General features: G+C 48.0%; 1 protein-coding gene across 1 annotated transcript in view; it reads right to left on the bottom strand.

The window, feature by feature from the left end:
* The window catches only part of DMAP1 (DNA methyltransferase 1 associated protein 1), a 30,594-nt gene extending 13,389 nt beyond the window's left edge, over positions 1-17,205 (bottom strand). The window contains exons 1-8 of the mRNA XM_040566401.1: positions 17,119-17,205; positions 16,496-16,643; positions 13,699-13,790; positions 12,694-12,889; positions 8,208-8,366; positions 6,891-7,058; positions 6,054-6,239; positions 3,777-3,848 (exon numbers count right to left, since the gene is read on the bottom strand). Coding sequence (XP_040422335.1) covers positions 3,777-3,848; positions 6,054-6,239; positions 6,891-7,058; positions 8,208-8,366; positions 12,694-12,889; positions 13,699-13,790; positions 16,496-16,597 — 975 coding nt within the window. The 5' untranslated portion in view covers positions 16,598-16,643; positions 17,119-17,205. The remainder of the gene's footprint in view (positions 1-3,776; positions 3,849-6,053; positions 6,240-6,890; positions 7,059-8,207; positions 8,367-12,693; positions 12,890-13,698; positions 13,791-16,495; positions 16,644-17,118) is intronic.
* Positions 17,206-18,231: the final 1,026 nt, after the last annotated feature.

Here is an 18,231-nt window from a genome sequence, read left to right as displayed (position 1 = left end):
ACAAAAATGCTCAGCTGGCTAATAAATATTTAAAAGCTGGTGAGTGTGAAAATTTGAATCAACGGGTACCAAAGCTGTACTTGAAATTTTCCTTCCTCTACTTTTTTTTTTTTAATTGGTTCAACAGGCAATTTGTCTACAAGATGCTAGTTAGCAGAAAGGGTCAGGCTGCTGGCTGAAAGCCTTTGAGAGACGGTGGCCAGCTCTGAATGACTGAGCTAGAGCATCCCTCAGTCCCTTCTGTGGGCTGAGATCTCTACAAACTCCTTTTTACCCTCAAGTTTTGTTTTGTTACCGGATGAGACATCACTCAATTGATTCTCTTCCAGCTCCTCAGTTTCCAAACCTGTGACGATATAGCAGGGACACAGACCAATACCTCACACATGCAGGAATAGGGAGAAATGTCCACCCTTTTCCATCCATCATCTTCCTTCTTAAAAACACTGATGTGGTTATTCAATGACATTAGCTAATTTTAACCTAAGACTCGCAGATAAAGCTGAGAGAGAAAATGAGCAACCTAAGGTAAAACACTCTGAGGAGATGTTAAGTATGCGGAAGCTAAGTGCTCTGAACACAACGCAGCCAAAGGTTAAACTGAAAGCTGAACACGACGTGGTACAGAAACATTGCGGTGAGTTCAAAACAAACTCAGCTCTGCCCTACAGAAGCACGGCATTGCCCAGATCACAAATGTGTGGTTACCGTTGGTTTGTCTGAGTCCTGGAAAAGATTCAAGATTAATAGCTCCCATTTTCCTTTCCCTTAGGCAGGCCCTCGGCAAAGCTTTTCTCATAGCTCCCTGCTTTCCCTTTAGTCTCTTCCTCTCCTTTCGCTGTACAAATTCCCTACCCATCTCTCATTTCCTCTGGCTCTTTGGCTTTCTGCCCTCCCAGCTGAGCAGATCTGGTATAACAGGAAGTTTTCTAGAAGCAACGTTTAGAATCAATAACACATTCCTGGTGTTATTTTCGTAACACGGTTTTACTAACAGCAACGGCAAAGGTGTAAAATTCCTTTTCAGGAAACTCATGAAAAGCTTACCCCCTTCCCAAACATCTGCTGCTGCCTCCTGTTCTCCGTGGCACCAAGGCAATGCACTGACTTGCATTAAGATGAAGCTTTTCATAATGCCCAGCTTCCTACTGCCATTAGAGAACCTTGCAATCTGTGCTGTCAGGAGGCAGAGGGGAAATCCCATGCAGAGCAAGGGCACAGGGGCTGTGGCCTTCTTTGCCTGTGGCCACAGCCCTATGGAGAACAATAGGAGACTGAAGGCATTGTGATAGAAGGCAGCTTGTCGAACTCACTGGAGAAGAGATTACTCTTCAGCATCTGCTGAAGGAGAAACTTTCAGTTATGAAGAATAATGGCTGTAAGTGACCATTAATCCTAGAAAAAATAAAAGTCTTCAAATTCAGCCTGTGCATAAGATTTTTGTAAGCTTTAACAACAGGGGGAATTTGAAAAGCCTGGCCTATTGTCATAAAAGCTACTGGGAACAAATTTAGTAGAATACAGACTGCTAACTTTTTCTTCAAAGACTGATTTCTATATATTAATTTTAACTTAAGTTATCAGACTAATTGTAAATCCTCGGGAAAGAAGAGAATCTCTCTAATCAAAGAGCAATTGCTATTATCCTTGGGATGGTATGATACATTTTTCACACCTGACAGAGGCTGAGTCCCTGATCTCAGTGCAAAATCCAACTTCACCTAACTATGAAGGCGTAAAGCACGGTAGCAAAGTACAAAATAAAAGAGGACAATAGAAGCCTTTAGGTGAGGAACCCTTTAGGTCCTCAGGCAAAAGAACTTACTGCAGGATATCACAAGCCTTTAGAAATCATTTTCCAATGCGTTCAGGGCAAAATATCTTATGCTGAATGCTGCCAGAGTGCAGGTTTCCAGCACAGCACCCCATCTCCTCACCTAGTCCTAGCCAGGTCCCACTCTTATCATTGCAACACCACTGCTGTGTAGAGGGTGTCACGGAAAACCCACAAGTGAAATATTCGGATTAGCACGGACAGTCAACTCCACTTTATACCACTTAGCACTTCAGCATCTCTCACCAGTTCAAAAGGCCTGTCCTGACCTCATGTAATTAATTCTCCCCATCACCCGTATGTGAAGCAAATGAATCTATTAGCTCCCATTTTTTAAAAAAGGAGAAGAATTGAATAAGCAACCCACGTGATTGACTAAAGACCACAAATGAATTCATTTGGCTAAGGGAGGCAGGACTCCCATTTCCAAGCGTGGAAGTATTGTTTTTTTCACCTAGATCAGTGATTTGCAGTCTTTTTAAATTTGCAAACCACTGGTATTTCTAACAGCAGCATTTACCTCCTTGAAAATTTCAAGCAGATCATAGCAAGCTGCTCTAGGTCATCTCAGGAGCTTGGATACTGCAGACTGAATGTTGCTGAATCAGACTGCCATGCCTCAGCTTATCGCTGCATTTTGTAACTAGTACAGGGAACAGGGAGAAGCATGTAGCACCCATTTTCGCAAAGGCTGGGATTTGAATTGGCCTGTTTGGCACACAGAAAGGCTGCTGACTTCGCCGTATGGTTCCATCACTGACAGGTTATTGCTCAGCTTCTTTTTCAGGAGAAAAAAAATAGGAAAAAATCAACCATCAGTTATTAGTTTTCAAAATCCAAATCAATCTCTGTGAATTACTCTATTTATCTTAGTGCCGGAGAACACATCTGCCACATCTCCATAAATCTCAACACATGCACTGCAGTCTTGCCCATCACTTGCTTTTTTTAATTCTTTTTTTTTTTTTTTTTTTTTTCAGTTTCTCCAGGCTGTAGCCCCTTGCTTACACAGGTAACCTGCAGGTGGTGGCACTTCCATACTAAAGAGGTCCCGCAGCAGTGGCTTTGTAGAGGCAAACCACCTCTAACACACATATGCAAGTCAAAGCAGCATGATCCCCAACATATTTTTATTAACAGCCCCAGGGCATCCCCAGCAAGATCTAAAACTGTTCTGACATCAAAACAACATCCCATAAAATGTTCTTATCAAGCGATCTAAAAAGTGAGGGTACAGGGCACGGAACTTACTTTTCCACCTTTGCTGCAATAACGTAACTAAGGATTATTATTTTTTTTAACTAGAAAAAAAAGCACTTGTACTAGGCAAAAAAGATTTTGCTATTAAAACCCCTCTTAAAAACATTCAGCCAGGCAGGCAGGTTTAACCGACTCTGTATCCCAAAAGCTGTCGCTAAGATACAGACCTCAAGTCTTGCAGATAGAACAGCAAGTTCTGTTCTCACGGATATCTGTATGACAGGATGAACAAAGGGGCTTTTCCCACAAATATTTTCCAAAGCTAAACAATGGCAATAAAAAGACTAAAAGTCAGATGCGTTTACGTCTCTCTCTTTTTCAAGTCACAACCTGAACATGTAGTTCTTAAATTCACTTTCTCATCTATTAACGCATGTGCTCTACGAGGCCTTTTACGTTTGGCTGCAAGCTCTGTTTGGAGCAGACAGCCCCGTTTGGGTCTGTCACGTGTGCCTAACAGCAGAGCGGGCACACCAGTAACAAACACAACAAGCTCAGGTGCCTCTGCAAGGCGATGTGCCGGCTTTCACAGAGCCCGCATTCCATGTTTCTGAGTCTCCACATTTACAGAATTCCTTTCTTATTTTAGAGGCAAGATCTTGACTTTCTTTAGCTATAAAAGGAGAACAGGCAGACTGAAAGATATTAACAGAGGTCCCAGGGGACCAGAACAACAGCCTACCCTCTGGCTTCGCAGCGTGACACCTGCAGATTTGAAGTCAGGAAACTTGATGCCAGCAGTCTCAGGAACGGCCTGAAAGAGATCGAAACAGGATGTGTTGATGGAGGAAACAAAAAACACAAGACTTGATAGAGACACTATCTGAAGGGGAAACACTGTTTCCTATGACAGAGAACCACCTGCCATGGCCACAGGTCAGAGCTGAAGGAAGAGGAAAATCCCAAGCAAACTCACTGAGAAAAATACTCCAGTTAAAGGTATCTTTGGAAAGCTCGAGCACTTTGCTGGTTTGTTTTAAATACACTGCTCTGCACAAAGCCTTGCACCCATCCAACAAGCGTAAACCCTAACCCCAAACGGTGGTACTAACATATGTATATTTGCACAATGCCATCCTTACCTTAGGCCCATTTCACTGACCAGAATAGCCCAAGAGTTCTTTACATCTGGGCTTCCAGCTGTAAGTCCTCTACGATACGAGCTGAGAAACCTCTGTGTGTGTTTGGGCATAAAAAGTTTTATCATCTGTGGTCAGCCCAATCAACAGAGGTACCAGGAAGAGTTTTCTAAGCATGCCTATGGTGGAAAAAGTAAATCTCTTAACTACCAATAGGGCTCATGAACTCTTAAGGGTTCTCTTTGAGCTTTGGAGGTAGCAGCCTCTCTCCTTGTATAGAGGATATAAAATAATATAACAGAGGGAGAGGGCTGCAATCCAAAACCAATCCTCCCTGCTTCCTGGGGATGAAGGTTGGCTTTCAGATGCCCTGAACTCTGCTCCCCCAGCCTGTTGCTGAACACCGTGACAGAAGCAGTGAGGGTAAATCAGGGTGGCTGGCTTAGCCGAGACAACTCTGACTGCACTCAGCACAGAAGCAATTAAATGGGTTCTTTTGCCTTGCGTGCCTGTACATGCTGTAAACGCTTCAACCTCAATTGACTCTTTGGTAAATGATTTTCCTTTGTTGAAATGATGCTGATGCAGCTCCCGATTCAAATTCTTAGTTAAAATGCAATTTTTTTCTTAACATTTCCCGGCTATGGTTGGTAATTGACTCCTAATGGACTCTGTCATGGTTGAAATGATGCTAGTGCAACAACAGAAACTGCTTCTCTGCCCACCCTGGCGTGCCTATCCAGTGCAAGCCTACAGGCACCAGCCCCACAGGCAGTATTTCAGGCTAGCCTCCCTCACCTTGGCATCCTCAGCATCCTCCCAGTTCCATTCTCCATCACCACTTTTTTTTTTTTTTCCCCATTACCACCAATGAAAAGCTCCTTTATTCTGAGGGAGATAAGCCAGCAACGGGTGAGCCTTACCTGATCAGCCCTCAAGGGAATTCAGTGTGCAATGTCCCCAGTGCTACTGTATTCATAATGTGGGCTGGGGTAGGGTGGAGGTGAGGGGGGAATTTTATGGTAGCGGTGGCTATTAGGCACCCTTAGTTTGGCAGTAAGTGTCTAGTATTCACTGTTTTTCTCCCCTCTCTGCACAGACCCTTTTGGAGGAAGATGACAAGTGCTCTCTGCTGACAGTGTGGACGGACGGGAATTTCCAGGGACTAGCTGGAAATATCTGAGATGTTGCAACAGCTCCTTTCTACGAAAGGTCCTGAATTTAGTTCTCCAGGCTGACCAGTCCCAACTCTCTCAGCCTCGCCTCGTAGGACAGGTGCTCCCGTCCCTTGATCATCTTGTTGGCCCTCCACTGGATGCTTTCCAGTGTGTTCATGTCTCTCTCTTGTATTGGGGAGCCCAGAACCGGACACAGTAACCCAACAGGGTTGCTCTGATCACAGCTGAGGCACACATATTGAGTTTGGGGAGATGCTCCTGAGACCCAGGAACAGGAAAGGGAGGAGAAACACGGACTAAGAAAAGAAGGCAGGTGATAGACAGTGGGTTTGTGTGACAGCCCTGCACGGCAGTACCAAAATACCCTTTGGAGAAGCAGAGACAGATGTTTCTCTCTGCCATGAGGCATGAATGGCTGTCTGACACCATTTCATCCCATTTCTCAGGTAGGGAAAGGAAAATATGATTTAAACCAGCACTTTTCAAATGGGAGAGAGACAGAGAGCATATCAGAGTTCTCTGACAACGACTGGATACAGCGTTCTGCCTTCCAAAAAATCATCCAAAAATATATCTGCGAGAAGGCATCCACCAGCCACTCTCCCTTAAAAAGCTAAAAGCCTGATCCTGCTAGAATTGCTGAAGCAAACACGTGCTACCCAGCCAGAGCACAAAATAGGGGGAAAAAATAAAAATGTTTACAGGCTTCTCTGTCTCCTTCTTCTGTGGAAGCTTCTTCTTGGGAGCCTTGCGTTCAGCACGTCTCTGTTCAGTGGTGGTGTCAGCAGCTGTGATGAGTTTCTGCAGATCTTGTGTTCTCTTCTCTCTCTCTTTCTTCCTGGTTTCAATTTTGCGGAGCTCCTGAATGAGGTATTCTTCTTCTGCCACCTGCAGACCAGAGCACAGAAAGGCAATGGGAGCAGCAGAGGAGGCCTAGCAAGGCAAGGGGGCCATCTACTGATAACAACTCTGCTCTGGACCAGCCTGGAAATGCCTTTAAACTCCCCTGCCTAATGTCCTGAAGACAATGTGAATTTGCAGAGCACATTATGCTCCACAGCCTCGCCCTGCATCCATGGCACTGCCAGTCTACAAACTAGCAGGTATGGCAACATCCATGGTCCACCCTTTAGCAGCAACCACGAGTGATTAATCCCACCTTCAGACAAGGAGACTGAGCACAGAGAAAAGAGTAAAAAAGCTCACATATGCTGTAGCGGCAAATGCAGTGCTATGAAAAGCTGGCTCTCCTCCCCAGAAATAACATGTAGTTATATCTAGTATCAGCACACCAATAAATGTGAGAGAGACCAGCAGAGTCATTACACATGTGAACTTGTCATTAGGGCGGACTAATGACAGAAAAGAATTCTCCCTCCCAGACTTTGAGGAACACACAGCTCCTTAATCTCTAAGCAGTACTTAGACTGGGCAAGAAAACAGCATCACCTTTCTCTTTCCCACCTTTTGGCCTATGTCACCATCTAGTGACTCAAGGCTGCAATAATTCTTCTGGGGGGCAGTGGTTCCCCCAGATACCTGTTCTGGTGTCCTGTTGTACAGCCTTTCCAGTTGTTCCTTCCTCCTCCTCTCATGGCCAGCATCGAAGACCGGGATTTTCAGGTCTGTGCCCGGAGCTGCACGAATGTTAGCCAGCTTGGCACAGATATGGTAATATCGTTCCTTCAGGTCCTCCACTGACCTTTTCTGTGGAAGACAACACAAGAGGACAACATTATGAAAGAACCAAGCAAAACCTTGTACAGGATCCAGCTAAGGACCCACTGGATGAAGGATGTCAGGTTGGGTGTAAGAAACAACACCTAGGTGGCGGATCAGCAAGGAGCCTTGTCAGAGCCTGTGGAGCCAGAGGGAAGGGGGAGTTCCTCAGTGAGCCATGCAAATTAACTGCCAGGAGTTCAAAGCCACTGCTTTAAAAACTCCCACCAGAGGGTCCAACATTACAGCTGAGGGTTAGGGGGACTACAGAAGCGAACTACTCCAGATAAAAGGATGCAAGAAGAATAATTGTCTCAAGAGAAGGAAATCTGTGACCAAGAAACTGAAAAGCACACCAGAGGCCTCCTCTGAGCTGCTGCAGACAATGGCTATTTGAGCCACAACCAAGAAGGTATCAGCTGCAACCATTCATTACCCATCGTTACACGGAGCCTGAGCTGTGTTCCCTTACTGCAAGCACTAAAGGTGTTCGGACTGGCCAGCTGGGCGGACTCTTGTTATTCCATTTTGCTACATGCTCTTCACCTGAGTGTTTCAGAGGACCGCAAAAGCCTCCAGCTTTTGGAGCTGTTCCATGGGAATCGTATCATTCCCCTGTGTCCCCAGGAGGCAGGGAAACAGGAGATTTAGGATCACAACACCAGGGCTGCATCTTCAGACCACTGATGATCCCTACTTCAGAGAAATGACAGAAACCTGCACCAGGTCAGATCACAAGTCAGGAGTAGTACAAGAGAAAAATCCCAATCCTCCAGGGACCACAAGAAGATCCTTCTCCCAGGGCCAAGACTGGGACACAGGACCCCTATTTACTCAGTTAAACAAACTCCCCATCTGCCTTATCTTCAGGGAATCACGAGCGTTCTCCTGGCAGGGACAAAGCTAACTTTCTAATAAAATGCAACAGGGAATGAGCACAAGTCACAGTGGATTTAATTACAAACAAAACAAGCAGCAATGCTCTGTGCTGGAAATTCAATATTCCTTGCTGCCAATAATTCATTATTTTCCCCTAATTAAGTTGATATAAAGGGTAATTTGCTCTCTGCAGTGCAGCAAGCCCCGCACGTGCCGTAACAGCAGGTTGCTAGCAGCACCTTGGCCCCTGGGACTCACCTTGAACTGCTGGTGATCATAGCGGTCATGAATCACCACGAAGCGCAGGTCGAAACGCCGAGCCAAGTCGAAGAGGTGGTCTGTCTCGGCTTTGGTCCATGCATCGTCGTGGAGATACATCTGGTACTCCTGCTCCGAATAGACAGGTACCTGCACCGTCTAAGCAGGGAAGAGAAAAACACGGCAGCTCATTACAGCACTGTCCTCCTCTCATGGCCAGCTGGTAGGGGCCAAAATACTGGAGCCAAGAGCAAGAGGGGGCCAAAGTATCAGGCAGGCACTGCCAGGACCCTGATAGGAAGCAGGACAGAACAGGCAGAGGAGTTGATAAGGAACAACATGGGATCCCAGGGCGACAAACATGACATTCAGGAACTACCGCCTGGTACGCTGAAACCTATTCCAGGTGGCAGACACAGGCAGAGTCACCAGCCCACATCCTGACAACAGGATTCAAAACTATTAGGCTAACGTGACAGTGAAACCAAGGCTGGGCCAGCTTGCCTCCGTTCTTCCCGTACAGCAGCACCAATACCCTGACACCAGCCGCTCTGACGGTCCACTCTGCTTGGGCTGGGACATGTTCACTGCTCAAGAGGAAGGGGACAAGCAAGAAGTGGTGGTTCCTCACCTTTAGCATACCTCCTGCTTTGATACACAACCTACTATTTCTGCAGCACTGTCCACACCAAGCACGAAGATCTGAAAGGCTGGGTGCTGTACCTGTAAACTCAGCAAAATCTTCGCCCTTCCCTTCCTCATCCACCCTTTCCCCAGCAGAGCTACAAACAGTCCGTCCCAGGTGCCAAACCCACACCACATCCCCCAGCCTACAAAGGCTCTGAAAAGAACACCAGTGACACATGAGTACTAAGGAAACAATGCAAATGCTTACTGTGAGCCCTAGCACACGGTGAAGCAGCAGCTCAAACAAGCCTGTGCTTTTCTCCCTTACCCCTCCCACCACTCCCGCAATGGAACCTCTGACTGACAAGGAATGTCTGCCTGACAAGGTCCTGCCTCCACAAGAAAAAATCGCGTGCACGTAAGCAGCACACACTCTTCAACACTTCTGTGCCCTCCTGAGTCCTACACCAGAAATCTCATCCTCATGAATCCCACACAGCGTCTTTAGGTCCATTCTCCCATTGTTACACACAGAAGCATGAAGGTGAGGAACGGCCCTTGGAGACACACTGTACCTCAGCCTTCAAGTACCACCTCCACCGGGAGCCATCCTATCAGACACCGTACGGCTGTCCTGGGTACTTCAAGATAAACGTATTTTTCTAGAGTAGCATACATAGATGAAAAGAGCCCGTACAGCCCTCTGCAGCGGATGGAGGGCAGGATGGCAGTTCCCTGGTCATAGAAGAGAATGAGACGAGCAAAAAGCAGTTCCCCAAACACTTCCTCAGCCTCCTTCACAGCTGCTCATGGAACTCCTCAGCCACAAACAGTCTACACAGTGGAGTACCCTTCAAAGGTGCAACTTCTAGGAGTTACTTGGTTGCTCGTACAAGTCACTTAAGGTTTTAGCACCTTGTGGTGCTAAAGTCTCCTGTGAGAAGGTGAGCACTCGTGAGACACAAAGCCTGAGCCAGCCACGAGACAGCTCTCAGTCCAAATGCAACACAGCCATGAAAATGCAAGTATGACCCCCTCTCCCCAGGAAGGATTTCCAGCAGAAACTGGCAGGGTGTCAGCTGCACAGCAAGACCTCGTCTGGAATACCAACTACAACTCTACTGACCCATGCTCAGGAAAGATGAACTGAAATAGGAACAAGTACAGAGACAAGCAACGAGGATGAGTAATGGGGTGGGGAACTTGCCCTCCCTCGGCAGATTGGAAGAGAAAGGAGCCTAGCAAAGGAAGCCTGAAAGGGAATCTGACTGCAAGCTTCAAGTACGCTGGACGGAATTAAAAGAATATCCATGGGAAGAAAAGAACGGCTGAAATACAGACAAAGAAATTGGCTTGTAAAAAAAATGCCAATTTAACATGGAAAATTTAACCTAGAAGTGAGAAATGGAGCAAAGAGGGTCTGGAACAAACAGCTTCCCAAGGAAGCATGGGGGCAAGAAAATCCAACTGCTTAACAAATAGAACTTGATCACTTTATGAAAGGGACAGGATGGTGCAGGGCCTGAAAGAGCCGAAATGAAGATTCAATGGCCCAGAAAACCCCTCTCAGTCCTACATTTCACACTGTAAACTCACACAATGATGGGCATTAAATTAGCTGAAACTGCTCAGGCAAGATCGTGGAGCCATGAGACAGCTCTGTGAAAACACCAGCACAATGCTAAGCAGTGGTGAAAAGACAAACCGAACGGTAAAAAAGATTAGAAAAAGAGAAACATAGCCAAAGTACAAACCCACCATGCTTCTACAACAGAAGCATGCACTCATAGTCCAGCCATTTCTAAAGAAAGGATAATTGAGAACAACAAAGGGCAGATGCATGTCACAGTAAGGAAAGCACAGTACACAGCAAGGACAATTTACCACGTCTTGTAACACAAGAGCTCACAGGCACGAAATGAAACTCCTAGGTAGCAGTTTAAAACAAAGTGAGAGCACCTTTTCACACCACACAAAATTAACCTGCAGAACTAGTTGCCATTGAATATTCACAAAGCAGATGGCTGCCCTGAATGCACCTATTATTAAACACAGATTCCAAGTTAAGAAGGCCCCGAGTAAAAGCCACCAGAAGCTAGCAAGCTCTGTATTTGCTGCATTTTCATATTCTTTCTCTAAGCCTTTACCAACAGTAGTCAGAAAGAGAAAGTCGGCTAAGCCTGTGCTCCGACACCAGTGAGGCTGCTTTGGTGCTTTTATTTCACAATGGATAGGAGGGATCTGGGTGGGAGATGAGGGGCACAGAGAAAAGGCAAAGCAACTGAGCACTGGTTCAGGAGCCAAGTTAAAGAGCTTGAGTGACCGATAAGACTACGCAGTCACACAGAACAACCCTGTGACTACACAGGAAAATGAGCTCGTGTCAAGGGGAGCGAGCGACACAGGCAGAGGTATCAAGTATGCATGAAGGAACCAGCAGAAGAGCCTGGGAAAGCAAATAAAATTCCTCTGACACAGCAAATATCTGCAAAACTCCATGAGTGCCTTCTACCTTTTCAACCACAGATCCACAGCAAGGGTAACAACTTGCTGCTAATACCATATAATGGTGCCTGTGCAGCTGGCAGCAGTCTGTAGCGCTAATCTAAAGGTTGCAGCCTTGCTGAAGACTTTTCTGTCTGTAAGTTCACGGTACGTGATAAAGTTAAGGAAACAAGAATCATATAATTCAACACCCACGCATGGCCCCCTCTGATAAACTTGGTTGAACTCTGCCGAAAACTGTTACAGCGGCAGAGTCCTGGAGACAATTACGCTCCCAAAGTCTCACACAGACAGCTAGGTAGGTGCCTTGACTAAACGAGTCCTGTTTCAGACTTCCACCCTAGACATCAGAGAACAGATACCACAGGAGGCTCTTCCCAGCGTCCCAACAAAAGAGAAAAAGCATCAGTCAGAGCTTGAGCCTTCTAACATACAAGGTCGACCAAGCACTTAACTCCGCAGGAAGCCGGGCTTTGTTAGTGCTGACGCTCTGTGGGTTGCAAACTTAAAATGTTGTATACAGTTATACACAAGCAGAGCTTTTGTGGACTCATGTGATCACACGCTTTCCCCCCCCCCCCCCCCCCCTTTCCTCTTCAGATGTGCATCACGAAGAGGGTTAAATTATGTTATGGAGGCACCCTAACTCTGTTCCTTCCTAATTTTTGAGGTCCTGACTTTGAAATATAAATCTTGATGTAGCTTCCTTTGTGCATACACATGAAAGCACTAACCACTCAAAGCAGATACATCTAGGACAAAAGACAGCAGGAGATTATAACAACACGTTGTGATAATTTAACATAAGATGCAAGGAACAGGGGACTGCACCACACTGATACCACAGGAGCAATTTCAGAGGGAACGCAGTGTAATTCAGTATCTGTGCTGGAATTTGGCCAAGAGGCTGCGAGCCGGCTTTTTGGCCAACAAGCTGCAAGCGAATTTTTTCATACTGGGCAAGATAACAAGACTTCTGACTTCAATGTCTCGCTCAGAATAGAATATCTTTTACTACCCAGAGCCTGTAATCAGGGAGAGGACGTCGGTTAAGAAGTTAATTAAATGTTCCAGTGCCTCCTTACCATATCAGTTACTGCACCCCTGAAACACAGAGGTACTCTGGCAAGCTCTGACCACACGCTGAGCCCGCTTAGCTTGAAGCATTTGGAGACTCCATAGTCTGAGGTCGCACAGCTGTAGGCCATGCTGCTATTTAAAATGCAATTGCCAAATCGAATTCGGCCTTCACATGTTGAAAGAACCAGCTTCCTGTCTGGGCATTCAAGAGGCTGACAAAGGAGAGCTCCCTGCTGCCGTTTATACGCTGCTGTTTGAAAGTGCTCCCACTTACTTTATTGAACCTGGCAAACGGGTAGTCCTTCCCCTCCTCCGCTGCTCTCCTCCAGTGGTAGAACATCGCTCCATCTTTTCTCGCTGGGTTGGTGAAGGGCATCCACTTCCAAGGCCGGACTTTCTTGGACCCCAGTTTTGCTTTGACAGTTCGGTAACCCTGAGTTGTGTCACTTGGCAGCAGCGGAGGCGCATCCCTGTGGTGGAAACAAGCACTGGCTGAAGAGAAGCAGGAAGCAGCCCAGGACAAACCCAGAGAGAGTTCAGACTCACACTCTGGAGTGGGATTTGCCACCAAAATGTCTAGGGTGGGAAAACCTGAGCTTTACTCCAGGTTTTGCACTTCCCAGACTGCAATGCTAATATGCTCAGCTCTTCCCCGAGACGCTTCGGTCCTGGGTCACACAAGAACACCTACCTCCAAACTCTTCTAAGCCAACTCTAGATCACCTCTGATATAATCTAAAGCACAGCCCAAAGCCACTAAGATAGAAAGGAAGAGAAGACTGTTATATACTGTCAGAGAACTAATTTTCACTGCGTAAATTTAAAGTGACATGCATCAGAGGACAGAACACACAGCATGGATGAACAGAATCACAAGGGAAGCAAACCATGCAAGAGTCCTCTCGGGCAAGAGCAGAATTCATAGCAAGGCAAATACAGGCTGCAGCAGAATTTCTGTTGCAAAAATAATAGCAGGTGCTATACCCAGCCACAAAAAAAATAGGATTAGATACAGGAGGGTAACAACACTACCTTGTCTGCACTAGCCTATTGTGCTCGTACCCAATTCGCCTCATACACAAAGTAAATCCCTCAAGTTCAAAGGAGAGAGGCAAGGCACTGAACAAAGTCCAAGAGAGGGACACGAGTGGGCCAAAAACAAAGGGCAATGAGTCTGGGAGCAAGACTGTCCATAATTTCAAGTGGATGCTGCCCTGACACCAAAAGCCCAGGCTATCCCCCAACCTGCACAGATGAGCACAAGCTCTTACTCTCTTACTTTTTGTCAGAGTAGAGGAGTGCATAAACTTCTCGGTGCATTCCTTCTGGCCTCTTAAACGTCAACGTCTCTGAAGATTTCTTGGATTTTTTCTGGAACAAAAGATTTGAATTTTAGTCTCAGACATGGCAATCCCTGAGGGAACACACAAAACCACACAACCTGGTGCCCTGTTACGGTTTTCATTTCTATCTGTTTTCAGACACCTTGAGTTTCTCCAGGAGAGTGCCTGTTCCTGGTGGAAGACATTGACAGACAAAGCACGCCTGCTTTCAGCGATAGCACTCACCACTACTTGGACACCTATGTTGTAGAAAACATGCACTTCAGTTCCAAGTTGAAATCCGGCTGCAGTTTTCAGAGGCAGTACCCTAAGGCTTTCTGCACTAGGCAAGTACTGTCTCTGTACGAAGGTATTAAACAATTTAATTGACGTCTCTAACGTTTGAAGATATTAAGAAATGTCTTCCTACTCTTTTAGCTTCTGTCACCTTGTTCTGCAGCAACAGATCAAGCTCTTAGAGCAGCCCCATGACAGAACCACCACAATCACCTACAGAAGTCACCCCTCATTCCTGCCTCAAGTGTCCCAGTTACACAGCAGAGATGCTTTTTGACATACCACCTTCACGCTGAGAATTCAAGGCAGACAACTCAATCTAGCCCTTAAAACTTCATCAGAGCTGACGGTTTCTAAGCCACGTTCCTCCTCATATCACGTACACAGCTTTATAAATACCTTATCAGCTTTGGATTCCGGTGGACACCTTAGTAGCTGCATTATCAAGGTACACTTTGAGTGGGCTGGGTTTACTGAGCAATGCAGACCATTTGGTCTAATTGTACCATCTTTCTAACTACTCACCCTTACCACGTGACTCCTTTTTAATATACTTGTTTACCACATCACTACTGACTTTTAAATCATAGTATTTTGCAACAGTGAAAACTAACACCGTAACATATATTGCATTAAATCTTTTACCAAGCGAATTCAAAATCCCAATTAAAAAAAAAAAAAAGAATCTAACAGCCTGTACAAGCATTTCCCATAAAACTTCACTGCAGACATCCATCACATTAGCGCCTTTTCACTCCTAATCAAATACCTTTCTCCCAGCTTGTCGATCACTTTGCCCAGAGCAATGTAAGGCCAACCAAGGCAGTTACACGTGGGTCACCGCATGCCCTGTTTGAACGCTGGCTTCTGGAATTCCCCCAAAGTTCCCAGATTTATTAATACTTGATGTCAGCAGGCCAGAGATCAGCCCAGCCAGCTCTTTTAGGAGTTGAGAACAAATTACCTGGTCCTGCTGATTTCAACGTTTTTATGCCCAGTAATTTTTTTTTTTTTTTAAAACATTCACAGTCACTAATGGACTGGAAAGTACTTCATCATTCACCTGTGATTTAAAGGCATCAATCTGGTTCTTTTCTAATTGAGAACAGAACTATTTCCTGAGCAAATGCTGCACTGTTACTAGCAACGTTTACCTCTCCATCTGATAATGGGGTATTTATGCCTTTGGCGTGATTTAGTTTCTGCACTTTGTAGAAATTCCGAATGTTTCACTCACAGCTGCATGCAGCCTCTTGCAACGCCCCTGAAACATCTCACTGCACACCTTCCCTTCCTTCTCTTTCCATTAGCCAGGCGAATCCGAGAAGAAACCCATCTGGTTCTCTGCTTCAAAAGACACAGACATCCACCGGCACTCCTTCAGCCCCCTGCTAGCTAACAGACAAACGCATCTAAGTCACAGAACTCACAACTCCGAACGCTCAGTGGCACAACATCGCAGGCTGAATCCAGCCAGAAACAGCTCACTAGACGTACTATTCATCAAGACAGCTGATAACTGGCAATTTTAACACTTCAGCCTTTCAATTACTGAAACTCATCAGTTTTCCACTACACCAATTATATACTACGTACTCTATTCCCAGCCAGGCAGCCATGAAACCATTAGGCTTCTCTTCAGAAACAAACATCTCAGTGGAAGCAAGCAAGGACAGCCAAGAAGCACTTTGGGCGATAAGGGCGTGTTGTGTTTTGTTTTGTTTTTAAAACCAATGCACAGGCTTTTCAGATGAGACCATCTCTGTACCAGAGAGCTCCTGGTGACTTCATCTCCCCCACCTCACTTCCAAACACCTCCAGGTCTCATAATTAGCTGTGAACTGGCATTCCCAGCGCCTCTCAAAGCACGGAACAGCTAAGACCTTACCTTCTGAACAGAGAAGGCAAAAACATCCCATAGCATATTACCACAGATAACGCGGCACGTGACTGCATACTTCCTTAAGTAAACTTCCAGTTTACTAACTTGCCCACGCTCCCGCAGGCAGCACCTCCCAGTTTTCCCAAAGCCCAGACAGCTTGCCCACACAAGGGCTAAGCGCTTGGTTACAGGACATTTGCCATTTAACTATATCAGACAAAGTTCTGCTCTTCTAAAACAGGTATGCTTTGGGGCTAGATGGTAAACATGCTTCCCACTTACCCCACAAGACAGGAATTTTAGAGACAGCAGAAAACATTCCGGGGCCAGGCCCAGCTCACAAGAGCACCATTTGTACAGCTACGGCTTAAATATCCTAAACGCCCCTATCCCAAGAACACTGGGAGCACAGGAGTGGGGCCCTACAGGCATTTCTTGGTATACCTAGAGAGCCTGAAAATAAACAGAATATGGCAGGAACGTGCTTTTTTCCACCATTCTTCAAACACCCACCACACGCAAGGCCAGCCAGCACCCAGCAAGCGAGCAGCGGCCATTAGGGCATCACGTTTTACCTTATCCGAGTTGATGATGTCCTTCTTGTTGATGGTGCCCGTGTTCTCCGACTCCACCCCGCCCAGCTCCAGGATGTCCCGCACGTCCGCGCCCGTCGCCATCTCGCCGGCTGCCCGCTCGCCTCGACCACCGCCGTCCTGTCCAGCTCTGGAGGGGGAAAACCAAGGAGCTGGGGTTAGCGGGGCCCTCCTGGGGGTGGGCTGGCACCAATAAAACACATCGATACGCACACAGCGAGGTGTGTGCACACCCGTATGTACACACATACATACACATACTCGGAAGTACACGTGTGCACACACCTACATACATATATATATACATGTATATACACCCATATATACATACATACACGTATATACATGTATATATACGTATATATATATATATACACGTATATATACACGCCCCCCACCCCAGGCCCCTCCTAGGCCGCCCCCAACCGGCCGCCTCCCCCCCCCTCCCAGGCCCAATAACGGGGCCCGGGACCCGGCCAACCCCGGGAGCCCGGCACGCCGAGGCCCCAGCCGCTCTCCGGGAGCCCCGGGGGGGCCGCAGAGGCCCGGCCGCCGCCCCCGGTCCCCGCAGCGCGGCCCCGGCCCTCTCCCGGCGCCGCTCTCACCCGCGCCGGCTGGGCGGCCAGCGGCACGGTGCGTCCCTCACGGCGACCCGAGCACCGCCGCTTCCGGTCCCGCCGAGAGGCGCCCGGAAGCGCCCGGAAGGTTTTTAGGAACGCACCAATGGGATAAAGGGGGGGGGGGTGCGGAGGGTGGCGGGTTCGAGTCCCGCTCCCGGCGGGTCGCAGCCGGCCCCACGGAGGTGGTGCTGAGCCCCTCTCTGTGTGGTCCTGAGGCGGTGCCCGGAGCCCCAGGGGCCCCCATCCCTCGTTCCCTGCTCGGGGCGGGGAGCGCGGTACCGGGCGGCACGGTGCTGCGCCAGGAGGTGGCAGCACAGCCATGCCCGGGCTGGACCCACGCCGGGCTCCTTCCTCCAGGACACCCCAAAACCTCGGGGTGGCTGTGCCCAAAGGCAGGGCGCCCCTGCCTGGCAGCACCCTGGGGCCTGGCTGGGCTCGGGGACCATGGAGCAGGGCTGGGGCAGGCCCCCCAGCGATGGCAGAGGGCAGCCCACCCACGTCCCACCAAGCACGCAGCCCTCCCGCTCTCCGTGGTGTCCTGGGGCTGATCGGGGCACGCCACGGGGCTCCCAAGGAGCGTTTCCATCTCCTGGTCGTGTCCCCGATGCTTGAGCGTGGCCGTCACACCCAACGGAGACCCGGTGACCCTGCCAGGTGGCCGCGGGCCAGGCGGGCGCTGCCCCACGTCGCGCGCTCGGGCTGCAGCTCCTGGTGTCGCCTGACGAAGCACGCGTCCCTCGCCGTCACCTTTGGCAAGGAACCGTCCCGCAGTGCTGCGGAGCAGCAGCTCGTACCTGAGTCTGCGGGCAGAAGTGAAAGTTTTAACAACAGGGCTGCCTTGCTTCCTCTTCCGTGCACAAGGAAAAGGGGGGAGTGGGAAAGGAGGAGGAAGCAGCAGTATGGGGCCGTGAGGGATCCCCACAAGTCTCCTTCCCACTGCACTGAGGCAGGAGCAAGGCTGCCCAGTGGAGATTTGTTCGAAGCACAAGGTTTCAGCCCCGGGACGAGCTGAAGCCTGCTGTGCTAGGGTTGGCTCCAGAACACAGCTCCCCAGCACCAGACACCATCCCCATCCTGCTGGCAGTCCCTCCCCGCAGA

Source organism: Cygnus olor, chromosome 8 (genome assembly GCF_009769625.2).
Source record: "Cygnus olor isolate bCygOlo1 chromosome 8, bCygOlo1.pri.v2, whole genome shotgun sequence".
NCBI classification, from domain to species: Eukaryota; Metazoa; Chordata; class Aves; order Anseriformes; family Anatidae; genus Cygnus; species Cygnus olor.
The sequence above is the reverse complement of the archived record's forward strand: the minus strand, read 5'-3'. Positions and strand labels throughout refer to the sequence as shown.